At 44.0% G+C, this 17829-nt stretch overlaps 1 protein-coding gene and 1 non-coding gene across 2 annotated transcripts in view; both read left to right on the top strand.

The window, feature by feature from the left end:
- Positions 1-17829, top strand: part of plxna4 (plexin A4) — a 559926-nt gene that overhangs the window by 459776 nt on the left and 82321 nt on the right. Inside the window, exons 18-22 of the mRNA XM_071332139.1 lie at positions 1346-1585; positions 1830-1982; positions 3073-3307; positions 5585-5727; positions 14064-14332. Coding sequence (XP_071188240.1) covers positions 1346-1585; positions 1830-1982; positions 3073-3307; positions 5585-5727; positions 14064-14332 — 1040 coding nt within the window. The remainder of the gene's footprint in view (positions 1-1345; positions 1586-1829; positions 1983-3072; positions 3308-5584; positions 5728-14063; positions 14333-17829) is intronic.
- Positions 16629-16681, top strand: LOC139534966 (U7 small nuclear RNA). The gene has a single exon (XR_011667052.1). It is a non-coding gene; the product is annotated as a U7 small nuclear RNA (small nuclear RNA).

The following is a 17829-nucleotide window of genomic DNA, read 5'->3' as shown; positions in this document are numbered from 1 at the left end:
CATGTATCAATACTAACATAACTATATTACTGACCATGTATCAATACTAACATAACTATATTACTGACCATGTATCAATACTAACATAACTATATTACTGACCATGTATCAATACTAACATAACTATATTACTGACCATGTATCAATACTAACATAACTATATTACTGACCATGTATCAATACTAACATAACTATATTACTGACCATGTATCAATACTAACTATATTACTGACCATGTATCAATACTAACATAACTATATTACTGACCATGTATCAATATTAAAATAACTATATTACTGACCATGTATCAATACTAACATAACTATATTACTGACCATGTATCAATACTAACATAACTATATTACTGACCATGTATCAATACTAACATAACTATATTACTGACCATGTATCAATACTAACTATATTACTGACCATGTATCAATACTAACATAACTATTACTGACCATGTACCAATACTAACATAACTATATTACTGACCATGTATCAATACTAACTATATTACTGACCATGTATCAATACTAACTATATTACTGACCATGTATCAATACTAACATAACTATATTACTGACCATGTATCAATACTAACATAACTATATTACTGACCATGTATCAATACTAACTATATTACTGACCATGTATCAATACTAACATAACTATATTACTGACCATGTATCAATACTAACATACCTATATTACTGACCATGTATCAATACTAACATAACTATATTACTGACCATGTATCAATACTAACATAACTATATTACTGACCATGTATCAATACTAACATAACTATATTACTGACCATGTATCAATACTCACATAACTATATTACTGACCATGTATCAATACTAACATAACTATATGACTGACCATGTATCAATACTAACATAACTATATTACTGACCATGTATCAATACTAACATAACTATATTACTGACCATGTATCAATACTAACATAACTATATTACTGACCATGTATCAATACTAACATAACTATATTACTGACCATGTATCAATACTAACATAACTATATTACTGACCATGTATCAATACTAACATAACTATATTCCTGACCATGTATCAATACTAACATAACTATATTACTGACCATGTATCAATACTAACATAACTATATTACTGACCATGTATCAATACTAACATAACTATATTACTGACCATGTATCAATACTAACATAACTATATTACTGACCATGTATCATGTATCCGTGTATCCGTCCCACTATAAAATAAATATACTATAATCACATAAAATAGTGTAGTCGTCCATACTCATCACCATGTCCCTTCTCCTCTCTGCCAACAGATATGCCAGGTGTTCAGCCCCACGTCCATGCTGTGCCAGGCCCCAGAGCTGCCCATCAGCCTCAGCAGGCAGAGGGAGGTGCCAGCGCGGCCCGATGAGTTTGGCTTCATCCTGGACGACGTGCAGGCAGTGCTGGCCCTCAACAACACGCCGTTCATCTACTACCCCAACCCCGAGTTCGAACCCCTCCATGTGTCTGGGGTGCTGGAGCTCAAGCCTGGCTCCCCCATCATACTGAAGGTGAAGGGGGGACTTGTTTCTCTCTCTCTCTCTCTCTCTCTCTCTCTCTCTCTCTCTCTCTCTCTCTCTCTCTCTCTCTCTCTCTCTCTCTCTCTCTCTCTCTCTCTCTCTCTCTCTCTCATACATAACACAGTTGTGTTACATGTTTATAGTCTACATAGTCTAGTTATATCAAATGTATGCATACCATTTAAACAAAACAATACCTAACCCAGTCCAATGTCATGTCCTTCCTGTTTCTCAGGGGCGGAACTTCCTCCCTCCCACCAATACCAACGGCAATAACGGCAAGCTGAACTACACGGTTCTGATTGGTGATAAACCTTGTCTGTTGACCGTGTCAGACAACCAGCTGCTGTGTGAGTCGCCCAACCTGACGGGGCGACACAAAGTCTTGGTGAGTGACACACACACACAGGCACACACACACACTGGTCCCCATTCCACCCTCCCACCCTCCTGCTGTCCTGGGCCAGGCCCAGACTATAATCCAATCGGACCGTTGGGTTATACTGTCCCCTCTCAACATTCAAACAGAGAAACAACAAATAACAGTTTCAATAAGAGGGATTAGGCAGGCACAAACTCAATAAAGGTTCCATTTGTGGTTCTGAGACGCTTCCTGCTCTGCCACCTGGACCAATGATTGATGGGCAGCAGAAGACGAGAGACAGGCTACCAGACTCATTACTGTAAAATAGAGCCAGACAGACAGAGAGAAAAGCTACCAGACGCTTTACCGTAAAATAGAGACAGACAAAAATAGAGACAGAAAGAGAGACAGACAGACATCAAGGCAATATGTCTCTCTCTCTGCTCTGTTTTATTCCTGTTTATAAATGTGGACCATTCAAGATGCATTTTATTCCCGCTGATTCACAATTGTGTCTCATTTCATAAAACCACTTATACAGTTTTGTTTCATAATAATCACTGGAATACGACTTCTGTTTCAACCATTGGAATACATTGTTTCTGATGACACCTCCCAGGAGGTTCACAAAGACAAAACCTTCAGAACCACGCTTAGGTTATGGTATACCCCGGTCTCAGTGCATCCACACAATAACCCCTTTTCTCCTCTCCCCTGTCTCTCCCCCCTCTCCCCTGTCTCTCACCCCTCTCCCTCACCCCTCCTCCCTGTCTCTCATCCCTTCTCCACTGTCTCTCCCCTGTCTTTCACCCTGTTTCTCACCCCCTCTCCCCTCTCTCTCCCCTCTCTCTCCCCCATCTCCCCCCTCTCCCCTGTCTCTCCCCCTGTCGCTCAACCACTTTCCCTTCTCTCTCCCTCCTATCCCCTGTCTCTAACCCCTTTCCACTGTCTCTCCCCCCTCTCCCCTCTCTCTCCCCCCTCTCGTGCCCCTCTCCCCTGTCCCTCACCCCTTTCCCCTGTCCCCCACCCCTCTTCCCTGTCTCTCCCCCCTCTCCCCTGTCTCCACCCCCTCTCCCCTGTCTCTAACCCCTCTCCCCTGTCTCTCCCTCCCCAGGCCCGTGTGGGCGGCATCGAGTTCTCCCCGGGCGTGGTCCACATCACGTCAGACAGTCCGCTGAGCAGCACGGCCATCATCAGCATCGCCGGCGCCGGCGCCCTGCTCATCCTCTTCATTGTGATAGTGCTCATTGCATACAAACGCAAGTCACGCGAGAGCGACCTCACCCTGAAGAGGCTGCAGATGCAGATGGACAACCTGGAGTCTCGTGTGGCCCTGGAGTGTAAAGAGGGTAAGGATTCACATTATTTTTACTCCATACATTTTCCCTGACACTCAAAAGTACAATTCCAATTCACACACTTATCAAGAGAACATCCCAGGCCATCCCTACTGCCTCTGATCTGGTGGACTCAATAAACACGTTTCGTTTGTCAATGATGTCTGAGTGTTGGAGTGTGCCCTTGTCTATCCGTAAATAAAAAATACAAGAAAATCGTGCGGCCGGCTTTGCTTACTTTTGATACTTAAGTATATTTAAAACCAAATGCATTTAGACTTTTACTCAAGTAGTATTTTGCTGGGTGACTTTCACTTTTACGTGAGTCATTTTTTATTAAAGGTATCTTGGCTTTTACTCAAATATGATGATTGAGTACTTTTTCCAACACTGTCAGTAGACATACTTATAGGTAGAGTTAGAGGTAGAGCTAAATGAGGTTGCATGAGCAGCACTGCAGTTTGTGGTGGGCAAGATGCAAGACATCGCTCTCACACAGTTACACACAGTATCTGCACGTGTGCACGGGTTTACCTCCCGCTGTTACAACGTGGTACCCACGGGACCAAAACAGTGGAGAAGTTTAGCCTCACGCTCCGAAGCTCTTAGTTGTTGCGGAAATTCACCCAATATGCGCTGTATACTTTGTGTATCTACAGTTGAAGTCGGAAATTTACATACACTTAGGTTGGAGTCATTAAAACTCGTTTTTCAACCACACTACAAATTTCTTGTTAACAAACTATAGTTTTGGCAAGTCGGTTAGGACATCTACTTTGTGCATGACACAAGTAATTTTTCCAGCAATTGTTACCAGACAGATTAATTCACTTATAATTCACTGTATCACAATTCCAGTGGGTCAGAAGTTTACATACACTAAGTTGACTGTGCCTTTAAACAGCTTGGAAAATACCAGAAAATGATGTCATGGCTTTAGAAGCTTCTGATAGGCTAATTGACATCATTTGAGTCAATTGGAGGTGTACCTGTGTACTCAGTGCCTCTTTGCTTGGCATCATGGGAAAATCTAAAGAAATCAGCCAAGACCTAAGGAAAAAAATGTAGACCCCCACAAGTCTGGTTCATCCTTGGGAGCAATTTCCAAATGCCTGAAGGTACCACGTCCATCTGTATAAACACCATGGGACCACGCAGCCGTCATACCGCTCAGGAAGGAGACGCGCTCTGTCTCCTAGAGATGAACGTACTTTGGTGCGAAAAGAGCAAATCAATCCCAGAACAACAGCAAAGGACCTTGTGAAGATGCTGGAGGAAACAGGTACAAAAGTATCTATACCCACAGTAAAATGATTCCTATATCGACATAACCTGAAAGGCCGCTCAGCAAGGAAGAAGCCACTGCTCCAAAATTGCCATAAAAAAGCCAGACTACGGTTTGCAACTGCACATAGGGACAAAGATCGTACTTTTTGGAGAAATGTCCTCTGGTCTGATGAAACAAAAATAGAACTGTTTGCCATAATGAACATCGTTATGTTTGGAGGAAAAAGGGGGAGGCTTGCAAGCCGAAGAACACCATCCCAAACATGAAGCTCGGGGGTGGCAGCATCATGTTGTGGGGGTGCTTTGCTGCAGGAGGGACTGGTGCATTTCACAAAATAGATGGCGTCACGAGGAAGGTATATTATGTGGATATATTGAAGCAACATCTCAAGACATCAGTCAGGAAGTTAAAGCTTGGTCACAAATGGGTCTTCCAAATGGACAATGACCCAAAGCATACTTCCAAAGTTGTGGAAAAATGGGTTAAGGACAACAAAGTCAAGGTATTGGAGTGGCCATCACAAAGCCCTGACCTCAATCCTATAGAAAATGTTTGGGCAGAACTGAAAAAGCCTGTGCGAGCAAGGAGGCCAACAAACCTGACTCAGTTACACCAGCTCTGTCAGGAGGAATGGGCCAAAATCACCCAACTTATTGTGGGAGGCTTGTGGAAAGCTACCCGAAACATTTGACCCAAGTTAAACAATTTAAAGACAATGCTACCAAATACTAATTGAGTGTATGTAAACTTTTGACCCACTGGGAATGTGATGAAAGAAATAAAAGAATAAAAAATTCTCTCTACTATTATTCTGGCATTTCACATTCTTAAAATAAAGTGATGATCCTAACTGACCTAAGACAAGGAATTTTTACTATGATTAAATGTCAGGAATTGTTTACATGTATTTGGCTAAGGTGTATGTAAACTTCCGACTTCAACTGTACGTCATGTCGCTGACTCTACCTTTAAGGAGACTGTTTGTCCGTTTATCCCCTCAGCCTTTGCCGAGCTGCAGACAGACATCCATGAGTTGACCAGTGACCTGGATGGAGTGGGCATCCCCTTCCTGGACTACAGGGCCTACACCATGAGGGTCCTCTTCCCTGGCATAGAGGAGCACCCTGTTCTCAGGGACCTGGAGGTAAGAGCTGCCTGTCAACTGCCTGAACAAATATCACAATGGCTGCCCTATCATCTGACTGACTGAATATCACTTCAGTTTAGGTCCTAAACATTGTTCATCATTAAATCCCTGACGTAGAACAATACGCACATCTCAAAGTGGTTTCCACCAATGCATTCTCAATCAAACGTATAACAGTAAATTAAAGGCAAAGTGGGGTTACGGGCAGAATTAAAGCTGTCGTTGTTTGTGCTCACGCTCGGTAAACAAATAACACTGTCTCTCATTAGAGCTTGACGCAGTAGTCCAGTCAAATCTCCTGTTAGTAATGGTAACAACATGTGACAAGACGGTTTCTCAGAGTCGAGGACAAATTAAAAGTAGAGCGGAGAGAAAAGCAAATCAACTCTGAACTGACAAGCTAGTTATTTATTCCCTAATAACAGTGATGGACAGTGATAATTGAACAACTTCTAGCTGCGAGGCCCCGATTTCACAGGCTCCGAGTCGACCATGCGGGTGCCTGATGAGAATTTCCCGTTATAAGAAAAATTAATGATGTTTTAATTGGTATAAATGTCCCGTTATATGAGGGAGTTTAATGTGAAATGAAACCTAATGAAAATAGCAGTGGGCCCGTCTCTGGCTGGTGATAGCTGGTTAATTGTTATTGATGTGGGAGATGATACAGGAAATAGCCCTTATTGGGCTTGGAGCAAATAAAGTGTGGATGGGCAATCTCCAACTGTGCATATTCATAGTTTGTAGAGTGAATTTGATTGGGCTGAATCTCTCTCTCGCTCTCTCTTTATGAAAGGATTAGAGCTAACGTCATTTTGTCTCAATGACTCAAATGTACTAATATTAGCGAGGAATCTAGGCCTACCTGTTCAATCTCAAGAAGATATGCATTGTATTTCTCCTCAGAGAATATGGAAAATGGATGCCTACCTTTTTCTCCTGATTGTATGATAGTAATCAGTAGGTGGGATTTTGAATGGGATTCTTGTTTGATTATGGGGCTACAGTGGGATGTTGAATAGGGCTGTTTGATTATGGGGCTACAGGGGGATGTTGAATAGGGTTGTTTGATTATGGGGCTACAGGGGGATGTTGAATAGGGCTGTTGTTTGATTATGGGGCTACAGGGGGATGTTGAATAGGGCTGTTTGATTATGGGGCTACAGGGGGATGTTGAATAGGGCTGTTTGATTATGGGGCTACAGCGGGATGTTGAATAGGGCTGTTTGATTATGGGGCTACAGCGGGATGTTGAATAGGGCTGTTTGATTATGGGGCTACAGGGGGATGTTGAATAGGGCTGTTTGATTATGGGGCTACAGGGGGATGTTGAATAGGGCTGTTTGATTATGGGGCTACAGTGGGATGTTGAATAGGGCTGTTTGATTATGGGGCTACAGGGGGACGTTGAATAAGGCTGTTTGATTATGGGGCTACAGGGGGATGATGTTGAATAGGGCTGTTGTTTGATTATGGGGCTACAGCGGGATGTTGAATAGGGCTGTTTGATTATGGGGCTACAGCGGGATGTTGAATAGGGCTGTTTGATTATGGGGCAACAGGGGGACGTTGAATAGGGCTGTTTGATTATGGGGCTACAGGGGGATGTTGAATAGGGCTGTTTGATTATGGGGCTACAGTGGGATGTTGAATAGGGCTGTTTGATTATGGGGCTACAGGGGGATGTTGAATAGGGCTGTTTGATTATGGGGCTACAGCGGGATGTTAAATGGGACTGTCTCATGGGACATCTCAACAAACCTCCACTCTGTTTCTATCTCTCCCCCTATCTCTATCTCTCCCCCTATCAATATCTCTCCCCCTATCTCTATCTCTCCACTCTGTTTCTATCTCTCCCCCTATCTCTATCTCTCCCCCTATCTCTATCTCTCCACTCTGTTTCTATCTCTCTGCTCATTTCTATTAATGTTTTATTTAACTAGGCAAGTCAGTTAAGAACAAATTCTTATTTACAATGACGGCCTAGGAATAGTGGGTTAACTGCCTTGTTCAGGGGCAGAACGACAGATTTTTACCTTGTCAGCTCAGGGATTCAATCCTGCAACTTTTCGGTTACAAGTCCAACGCTCTAACCACTAGGCTACCTGCCGCCCCGTCAGAGGTCACAGTTGTCTCAGATACAGAGAATGTTTGGAGTCAAGAAGACTTAGTCATGCATGCATACATTTTACACATGGGTGGTCAGGGGAATGGAATCCACTACCCTGGCATTACAGACACCATGCTCTACCAACTGAGCTACAAAGGACCACATGGTCAGCAAAACGCCTGGCCTAAGTCATGGGTGTAACATAACATCACTACATCCCTAGTCATGGGAGTAACATGGACCCAACACTAGAGGAATCAGACATCACTACATCCCTAGTCATTAGAGTAACATGGACCCAACACTAGAGGAATCAGACATCACTACATCCCTAGTCATTAGAGTAACATGGACCCAACACTAGAGGAATCAGACATCACTACATCCCTAGTCATTAGAGTAACATGGACCCAACACTAGAGGAATCAGACATCACTACATCCCTAGTCATTAGAGTAACATGGACCCAACACTAGAGGAATCAGACATCACTACATCCCTAGTCATGGAACCAACATTAGAGGAATCAGACATCACTACATCCCTAGTCATTAGAGTAACATGGACCCAACACTAGAGGAATCAGACATCACCACATCCCTAGTCATTAGAGTAACATGGACCCAACACTAGAGGAATCAGACATCACTACATCCCTAGTCATTAGAGTAAGATGGACCCAACACTAGAGGAATCAGACATCACTACATCCCTAGTCATTAGAGTAACATGGACCCAACATTAGAGGAATCAGACATCACTACATCCCTAGTCATTAGAGTAACATGGACCCAACACTAGAGGAATCAGACATCACTACATCCCTAGTCATGGGAGTAACATGGACCCAACACTAGAGGAATCAGACATCACAACATCCCTAGTCATTAGAGTAACATGGACCCAACACTAGAGGAATCAGACATCACTACATCTCTAGTCATTAGAGTAACATGGATCCAACACTAGAGGAATCAGACATCACTACATCCCTAGTCATTAGAGTAACATGGATCCAACACTAGAGGAATCAGACATCACTACATCCCTAGTCATTAGAGTAACATGGACCTAACACTAGAAGAATCAGACATCACTACATCCCTAGTCATTAGAGTAACATGGACCCAACACTAGAGGAATCAGACATCATTACATCCCTAGTCATTAGAGTAACATGGACCCAACACTAGAGGAATCAGACATCACTACATCCCTAGTCATTAGAGTAACATGGACCCAACACTAGAAGAATCAGACATCACTACATCCCTAGTCATTAGAGTAACATGGACCCAACACTAGAGGAATCAGACATCATTACATCCCTAGTCATTAGAGTAACATGGACCCAACACTAGAGGAATCAGACATCACAACATCCCTAGTCATTAGAGTAACATGGACCCAACACTAGAGGAATCAGACATCACTACATCCCTAGTCATTAGAGTAACATGGACCCAACACTAGAGGAATCAGACATCACCACATCCCTAGTCATTAGAGTAACATGGACCCAACACTAGAGGAATCAGACATCACTACATCCCTAGTCATTAGAGTAACATGGACCCAACACTAGAGGAATCAGACATCACCACATCCCTAGTCATTAGAGTAACATGGACCCAACACTAGAGGAATCAGACATCACTACATCCCTAGTCATTATAGTAACATGGACCCAACACTAGAGGAATCAGACATTACTACATCCCTAGTCATTAGAGTAACATGGACCCAACACTAGAGGAATCAGACATCACAACATCCCTAGTCATTAGAGTAACATGGACCCAACACTAGAGGAATCAGACATCACTACATCCCTAGTCATTAGAGTAACATGAACCCAACACTAAAGGAATCAGACATCACTACATCCCTAGTCATTAGAGTAACATGGACCCAACACTAGAGGAATCAGACATCACAACATCCCTAGTCATTAGAGTAACATGGACCCAACACTAGAGGAATCAGACATCACTACATCCCTAGTCATTAGAGTAACATGGACCCAACACTAGAGGAATCAGACATCACTACATCCCTAGTCATTAGAGTAACATGGACCCAACACTAGAGGAATCAGACATCACTACATCCCTAGTCATTAGAGTAACATGGACCCAACACTAGAGGAATCAGACATCACTACATCCCTAGTCATGGGAGTAACATGAACCCAACACTAGAGGAATCAGACATCACTACAGCCCTAGTCATTAGAGTAACATGGACCCAACACTAGAGGAATCAGACATCACTACATCCCTAGTCATTAGAGTAACATGGACCCAACACTAGAGGAATCAGACATCACTACATCCCTAGTCATTAGAGTAACATGGACCCAACACTAGAGGAATCAGACATCACTACATCCCTAGTCATTAGAGTAACATGGACCCAACACTAGAGGAATCAGACATCACTACATCCCTAGTCATTAGAGTAACATGGACCCAACACTAGAGGAATCAGACATCACTACATCCCTAGTCATGGGAGTAACATGAACCCAACACTAGAGGAATCAGACATCACTACATCCCTAGTCATGGGAGTAACATGGACCCAACACTAGAGGAATCAGACATCACAACATCCCTAGTCATGGGAGTAACATGGACCCAACACTAGAGGAATCAGACATCACTACAGCCCTAGTCATTAGAGTAACATGGACCCAACACTAGAGGAATCAGACATCACTACATCCCTAGTCATTAGAGTAACATGGACCCAACACTAGAGGAATCAGACATCACTACATCCCTAGTCATTAGAGTAACATGGACCCAACACTAGAGGAATCAGACATCACTACATCCCTAGTCATGGAAGTAACATGGACCCAACACTAGAGGAATCAGACATCACTACATCCCTAGTCATGGGAGTAACATGGACCCAACACTAGAGGAATCAGACATCACTACATCCCTAGTCATTAGAGTAACATGGACCCAACACTAGAGGAATCAGACATCACTACATCCCTAGTCATTAGAGTAACATGGACCCAACACTAGAGGAATCAGATATCACTACATCCCTAGTCATTAGAGTAACATGGACCCAACACTAGAGGAATCAGACATCACAACATCCCTAGTCATTAGAGTAACATGGACCCAACACTAGAGGAATCAGACATCACTACATCTCTAGTCATTAGAGTAACATGGACCCAACACTAGAGGAATCAGACATGCAGGGATAGACTATAGACTCTGACTGACTGTGAGGAAGAACTCATTCCCTGGCCTTGGCATCTCCCATTCCAGCCAAATCCATTATCACTCCACTGGCTCAATTAGCTGTTAAGCCCTGGTTCTCTTTAATGACAGTCTGTTTAGCCCTGGTTCTCTCTAATGACAGTCTGTTTAGCCCTGGTTCTCTCTAATGACAGTCTGTTTAGCCCTGGTTCTCTCTAATGACAGTCTGTTTAGCCCTGGTTCTCTCAAATGACAGTCTGTTTAGCCCTGGTTCTCTCAAATGACAGTCTGTTAAGCCCTGGTTCTCTCTAATGACAGTCTGTTAAGCCCTGGTTCTCTCTAATGACAGTCTGTTTAGCCCTGGTTCTCTCTAATGACAGTCTGTTTAGCCCTGGTTCTCTCTAATGACAGTCTGTTAAGCCCTGGTTCTCTCTAATGACAGTCTGTTTAGCCCTGGTTCTCTCAAATGACAGTCTGTTTAGCCCTGGTTCTCTCAAATGACAGTCTGTTTAGCCCTGGTTCTCTCAAATGACAGTCTGTTTAGCCCTGGTTCTCTCTAATGACAGTCTGTTTAGCCCTGGTTCTCTCTAATGACAGTCTGTTTAGCCCTGGTTCTCTCTAATGACAGTCTGTTAAGCCCTGGTTCTCTCTAATGACAGTCTGTTAAGCCCTGGTTCTCTCTAATGACAGTCTGTTTAGCCCTGGTTCTCTCTAATGACAGTCTGTTTAGCCCTGGTTCTCTCAAATGACAGTCTGTTTAGCCCTGGTTCTCTCTAATGACAGTCTGTTTAGCCCTGGTTCTCTCTAATGACAGTCTGTTAAGCCCTGGTTCTCTCTAATGACAGTCTGTTTAGCCCTGGTTCTCTCTAATGACAGTCTGTTAAGCCCTGGTTCTCTCTAATGACAGTCTGTTTAGCCCTGGTTCTCTCTAATGACAGTCTGTTTAGCCCTGGTTCTCTCTAATGACAGTCTGTTTAGCCCTGGTTCTCTCTAATGACAGTCTGTTAAGCCCTGGTTCTCTCTAATGACAGTCTGTTTAGCCCTGGTTCTCTCTAATGACAGTCTGTTTAGCTCTGATTCTCTCAAATGACAGTCTGTTAAGCCCTGGTTCTCTCTAATGACAGTCTGTTAAGCCCTGGTTCTCTCTAATGACAGTCTGTTTAGCCCTGGTTCTCTTTAATGACAGTCTGTTAAGCCCCGGTTCTCTCTAATGACAGTCTGTTAAGCCCTGGTTCTCTCTAATGACAGTCTGTTTAGCCCTGGTTCTCTCTAAAGACAGTCTGTTAAGCCCTGGTTCTCTCTAAAGACAGTCTGTTAAGCCCTGGTTCTCTGTAATGACAGTCTGTTTAGCCCTGTTTCTCTCTAATGACAGTCTGTTAAGCCCTGGTTCTCTCCAATGACAGTCTGTTTAGCCCTGGTTCTCTCTAATGACAGTCTGTTAAGCCCTGGTTCTCTTTAATGACAGTCTGTTTAGCACTGGGTCTCTCAAATGACAGTCTGTTAAGCCCTGGTTCTCTTTAATGACAGTCTGTTAAGCCCCGGTTCTCTCTTATGACAGTCTGTTTAGCCCTGGTTCTCTCTAATGACAGTCTGTTAAGCCCTGGTTCTCTCTAATGATAGTCTGTTTAGTCCTGGTTCTCTCTAATGACAGTCTGTTAAGCCCTGGTTCTCTTTAATGACAGTCTGTTAAGTCCTGGTTCTCTCTAACGACAGTCTGTTTAGCCCTGGTTCTCTCTAATGACAGTCTGTTTAGCCCTGGTTCTCTCAAATGAAAGTCTGTTAAGCCCTGGTTCTCTTTAATGACAGTCTGTTAAGCCCCGGTTCTCTCTAATGACAGTCTGTTTAGCCCTGGTTCTCTCTAATGACAGTTTGTTTAGCCTTGGTTCTCTCTAATGACAGTCTGTTTAGCCCTGGTTCTCTTTAGTGACAGTCTGTTTAGCCCTGGTTCTCTCTAATGACAGTATGTTAAGCCCTGGTTCTCTCAAATGACAGTCTGTTTAGCCCTGGTTCTCTTTAATGACAGTCTGTTAAGCCCTGGTTCTCTCTAATGACAGTCTGTTTAGCCCTGGTTCTCTCAAATGACAGTCTGTTTAGCCCTGGTTCTCTCTAATGACAGTCTGTTAAGCCCTGGTTCTCTCAAATGACAGTCTGTTTAGCCCTGGTTCTCTCTAATGACAGTCTGTTTAGCCCTGGTTCTCTCTAATGACAGTCTGTTAAGCCCTGGTTCTCTCTAATGACAGTCTGTTTAGCCCTGGTTCTCTTTAATGACAGTCTGTTAAGCCCTGGTTCTCTCAAATGACAGTCTGTTTAGCCCTGGTTCTCTCTAATGACAGTCTGTTAAGCCCTGGTTCTCTCAAATGACAGTCTGTTTAGCCCTGGTTCTCTCAAATGACAGTCTGTTAAGCCCTGGTTCTCTCAAATGATCATGTGTGCTAATTATTCCAGCTCGGAATGTCGGCATGGGAGGATATCTGGGAGAGCGAGGAGTTTTGCCTAGCACTTGTTTTTGTTAAGGTAGAGTCATTTTAACCAAGTCTTTTGAGAGCCCTGCTTATTTCTTTGACTCCACAATATGAACGTTGTTCCCCGGCAAAGCTGACGCAAGATGAAAGCAGCGTGTGTGGTGTATTCCCCTCCATGGGCGGAAATTGTCCTCGCGCCGTTTACGCTATTTTAGTCAGTCGGCGTGCGATTTCCCGTTTTCATAAATTGCACCTACAGAGATGAAATGTTTTGATCTGTCAGGATCGATTGGAGTGAGCAACGGTCTCTCTACGCAACGCGTCTGTCAGGGAGCACAAGTTTCCTCGCTGTCGCTTTCCATGAGGACACAGTAATCTGCAGTTCACACTGTGCAAGAGTTATTGTTAAACCCCTAGTCTATTTCATAACGTCTGACATTACTTGCCTAGTTAAATAAAGGTTCAATAAATAAATTGTCATCTAAGCATATCCGTCTCTCCTCCCTTTCCTCTCTTCTCCTCCCTGTCTCCCAGGTGCCGGGCTACAGACAGGAGCAGGTGGAGAAGGGCCTGAAGCTGTTCGGCCAGCTCATCAACAACAAGGTCTTCCTGCTCTCATTCATCCGCACGCTCGAGTCGCAGCGCGGCTTCTCCATGCGCGACCGCGGCAACGTGGCCTCGCTCATCATGACAATGCTGCAGAGTAAACTGGAGTACGCCACCGATGTCCTCAAGCACCTGCTCTCTGACCTCATCGACCGCAACCTGGAAAGCAAGAATCACCCCAAGCTGCTGCTCCGAAGGTGAGGGGAGAGGGGAGAAGTGTATGTGACTCTCGTGGGCCATCTCTGGCCTCATTAAGACAAAGGCCTTGGCTCTGTCCTCACCTCTCTGTGTCTGGGGAGAGGGGTGAGTGATTTAACTTCTCCAGAACACCTGCACAAACTCACACACACACTTCTCTCTCTATCTCTCTTCATCACTCTCTTCTCTCGCTCTCTCTCTCTCTATCTCTCCATCACTCTCTTCTCTCGCTCTCTTTCTCTATCTCTCTTCATCACTCTCTTCTCTCGCTCTCTTTCTCTCTATCTCTCTCCATCACTCTATTCTCTCGCTCTCTTTCTCTATCTCTCTTCATCACTCACTTCTCTCGCTCTCTCTATCTCTCCATCACTCTCTTCTCTCGCTCTCTTTCTCTATCTCTCTTCATCACTCTCTTCTCTCGCTCTCTTTCTCTATCTCTCTTCATCACTCTCTTCTCTCGCTCTCTTTCTCTATCTCTCTTCATCACTCTCTTCTCTCGCTCTCTCTATCTCTCCATCACTCTCTTCTCTCGCTCTCTTTCTCTATCTCTCTCCATCACTCTATTCTCTCGCTCTCTTTCTCTATCTCTCTTCATCACTCACTTCTCTCGCTCTCTCTATCTCTCCATCACTCTCTTCTCTCGCTCTCTCTCTATCTCTCTTCATCACTCTCTTCTCTCGCTCTCTCTCTCTATCTCTCTTCTCTCTCTATCTGCGACAGAGTGAATGATTGGGCCCTCGCGGAGCTCTTAAGCATTTAAGCTCTGAACAGCTGACTAATGCTAACATCAACGTTGCATTAGCGTTATCCTACACATTAACACACATAGATTTCCACTCAATGGTAATGGACTGTGGATATGGGTTCGCTTTCCCTCTCCAAGCCTCTCTCAATTGATCATTAATACCAATGTTCGTACTTCTTATCCAACCCTAACTCTCTAGAATGGCTGGTTTATGCTATAACTAAGAACAGGATAAAATCCTTAGTTCTTATATACAGTAGTGCAGTACTTTTGACCAGGGCCCATAGGGTGCCATTTGGGATGTGTCCTTTGAAACTGGACTTTGTTGAATTAGTGTATTAGTCAAGCACCAAGCCGATCAGCCATGCCTGATCGCTCCATATTCACTGTTTCATGGCGGTGACATGTAGAATTAACTTCAATGACATTGAAATGATCACTTTGTCTCAGAAACATGTACTACTCTGACACGCACATCATTAGAATATAATTACGATTAATTAGCGGAGAATCCAATTTAAAAAAGCTGTAAAAATCCTCACTTGAAAAATAAATGGGATTGTTAAAAGCCCTAGCTGCTCCCCGCTCAATCAGCACTTCCCTGTGCGTCAGTCTGTATCGTATACACAGTACCACCACTTCAATTCAACACCATATCACCATATATGGTGCTGAAGGTGTTGCGACCATCTCGGTTACCCTTGAAAAAGACGTTTCCGTGTGGTCGTTGTATCACACATTTGCTCAGGGTGCTCACTGCTCAGTCAGCCTCCCCAATGATTTGATAGGCATGTCGTAAATGAATTTAATCTTCCTAATTTCAATTGCAAACCTCCCGTCCTCCCTCGGGTGAAATCCTCCTCCCCAATGAAGACAGACACAGATTCCTCTGTTCGCTAGCTGTTCACTAACATGGGAGCGTATTGAGCGTATCATCGTGTAAGGGTTGTGTCAGAAAATGAGCCCCATATTCACATCATGAAGGAGACTTTTAACAGAAAAATCTCGGATGTGGCATTTGATTAGTGCCGTATGGACAAGGCATGATTAATCGCACCAAGAGCTTCCGGCGCCATTACCAAGCAGTAAACTTCTTCAATCCCAAATTAAACAATACTACAATTTACTATAAAATACTAACGTACTTACTATAGAATTCTGTAGTAAACAGTAGTATAGTGTAGAATATTATACTAAACGCTGTAGTGTCACTTGATCATGTATAGTACGTACTATAGAATGTTGTAGTATACTGTAGAATACTATAATAAATATTAGTTTTATCTGAAAAGAAACAATGTAGTAAATACTTGAGTAATGTCCGCAAAAACACCACCCTTTTCTTTTTCTTTTTTGTAAATACTACAGTATTTCATTTGCATATACCCTGCCCAATCCCCTGCCCTATATCCCAATTTGTGCCACCCATAAGTGAGAAACTTACATGCCAAGTATAGACCATATATTGTGTTCCCTACAGGTTATAGAAAAGAGCAGAAGCTCTGAACTCTTTGTTCAGACCCCAGTCCTGTCTACCTAAAGGTTATGGAAAATGTGCTCTTTAAGTATTTGTCCAGTAGGTTTCCTCAAGGAGAAAGCCCCCACTCCTATGTCAAAGACAATAAAACAAAAACACTATAGTAAATAATACATGAATGTCTGCAAAACACAGTAAATACTACAGTATAATACAGTCTGTAAAAACAATACTGGAACTACCAGACTAGAGGGGCTAGCTGCTGGAACACTACCAGACTATAGGGACTAGCTGCTGGAACACTACCAGACTAGAAAGGCTATCTGCTGGAACACTACCAGACTAGAAAGGCTATCTGCTGGAACACTACCAGACTAAAGGGACTAGCTGCTGGAACACTACCAGACTAAAGGGACTAGCTGCTGGAACACTACCAGACTAGAGGGACTATCTGCTGGAACACTACCAGACTAGAGGGGCTAGCTGCTGGAACACTACCAGACTAGAGGGGCTAGCTGCTGGAACACTACCAGTCTAGAGGGGCTAGCTGCTGGAACACTACCAGACTAGAGGGGCTAGCTGCTGGAACACTACCAGTCTAGAGAGGCTAGCTGCTGCAACACTACCAGACTAGAGGGACACACAGTCACAGACTTGCTGCTTGGCCCTGGATACCCGCCCAAAATAGAGGAGACACCCAGACTCACTCAGCTGTGATGGGATGGCTAGATCTGGGCTCGGAGTAACACCCCCCCGTGCCTCAATCTATCTCTCCCTTTCTCCTCCCTCTGTGTCCTCCCAATCTCCCTCTCTCTCATCGTCTCTCTCCATCTCTCGCTCTCTCTCTCGCTCTCTCTCGCTATATCCATCTATCTCCCTCTCTCTCTCTCTCTCTCTCTCTCTCTCTCTCTCTCTCTCTCTCTCTCTCTCTCTCTCTCTCTCTCTCTCTCTCTCTCTCTCTCTCGCTCTATCCATCTATCTCCCGCCCTCTCTCTCTCCCCCCCGCCTATGCGCAGGCCGTCTCTCTTTCTCTTTTCTCTGTCTTTCTCCCCTCTTTGCCTTTTTACTTGATTACTAAATCACTGCTCAAAGTGCATAAGCAGGGCATCTTTGGCACTGTGTCCAGACCAGCTTCCCATCACCGCTTCCAAGACAACCTCTCCACCCCTCTCCTCTCCACCGCTCTCCTCTCCACCCCTCTCCACTCCACCCCTCTCCACTCCTCCACTCTCTTCTCCTCCACTCTCCTCTCCTCCACTCTCCACCCCTCTCCT

Source organism: Salvelinus alpinus, chromosome 11 (genome assembly GCF_045679555.1).
Source record: "Salvelinus alpinus chromosome 11, SLU_Salpinus.1, whole genome shotgun sequence".
NCBI lineage: Eukaryota > Metazoa > Chordata > Actinopteri > Salmoniformes > Salmonidae > Salvelinus > Salvelinus alpinus.
The sequence above is the reverse complement of the archived record's forward strand: the minus strand, read 5'-3'. Positions and strand labels throughout refer to the sequence as shown.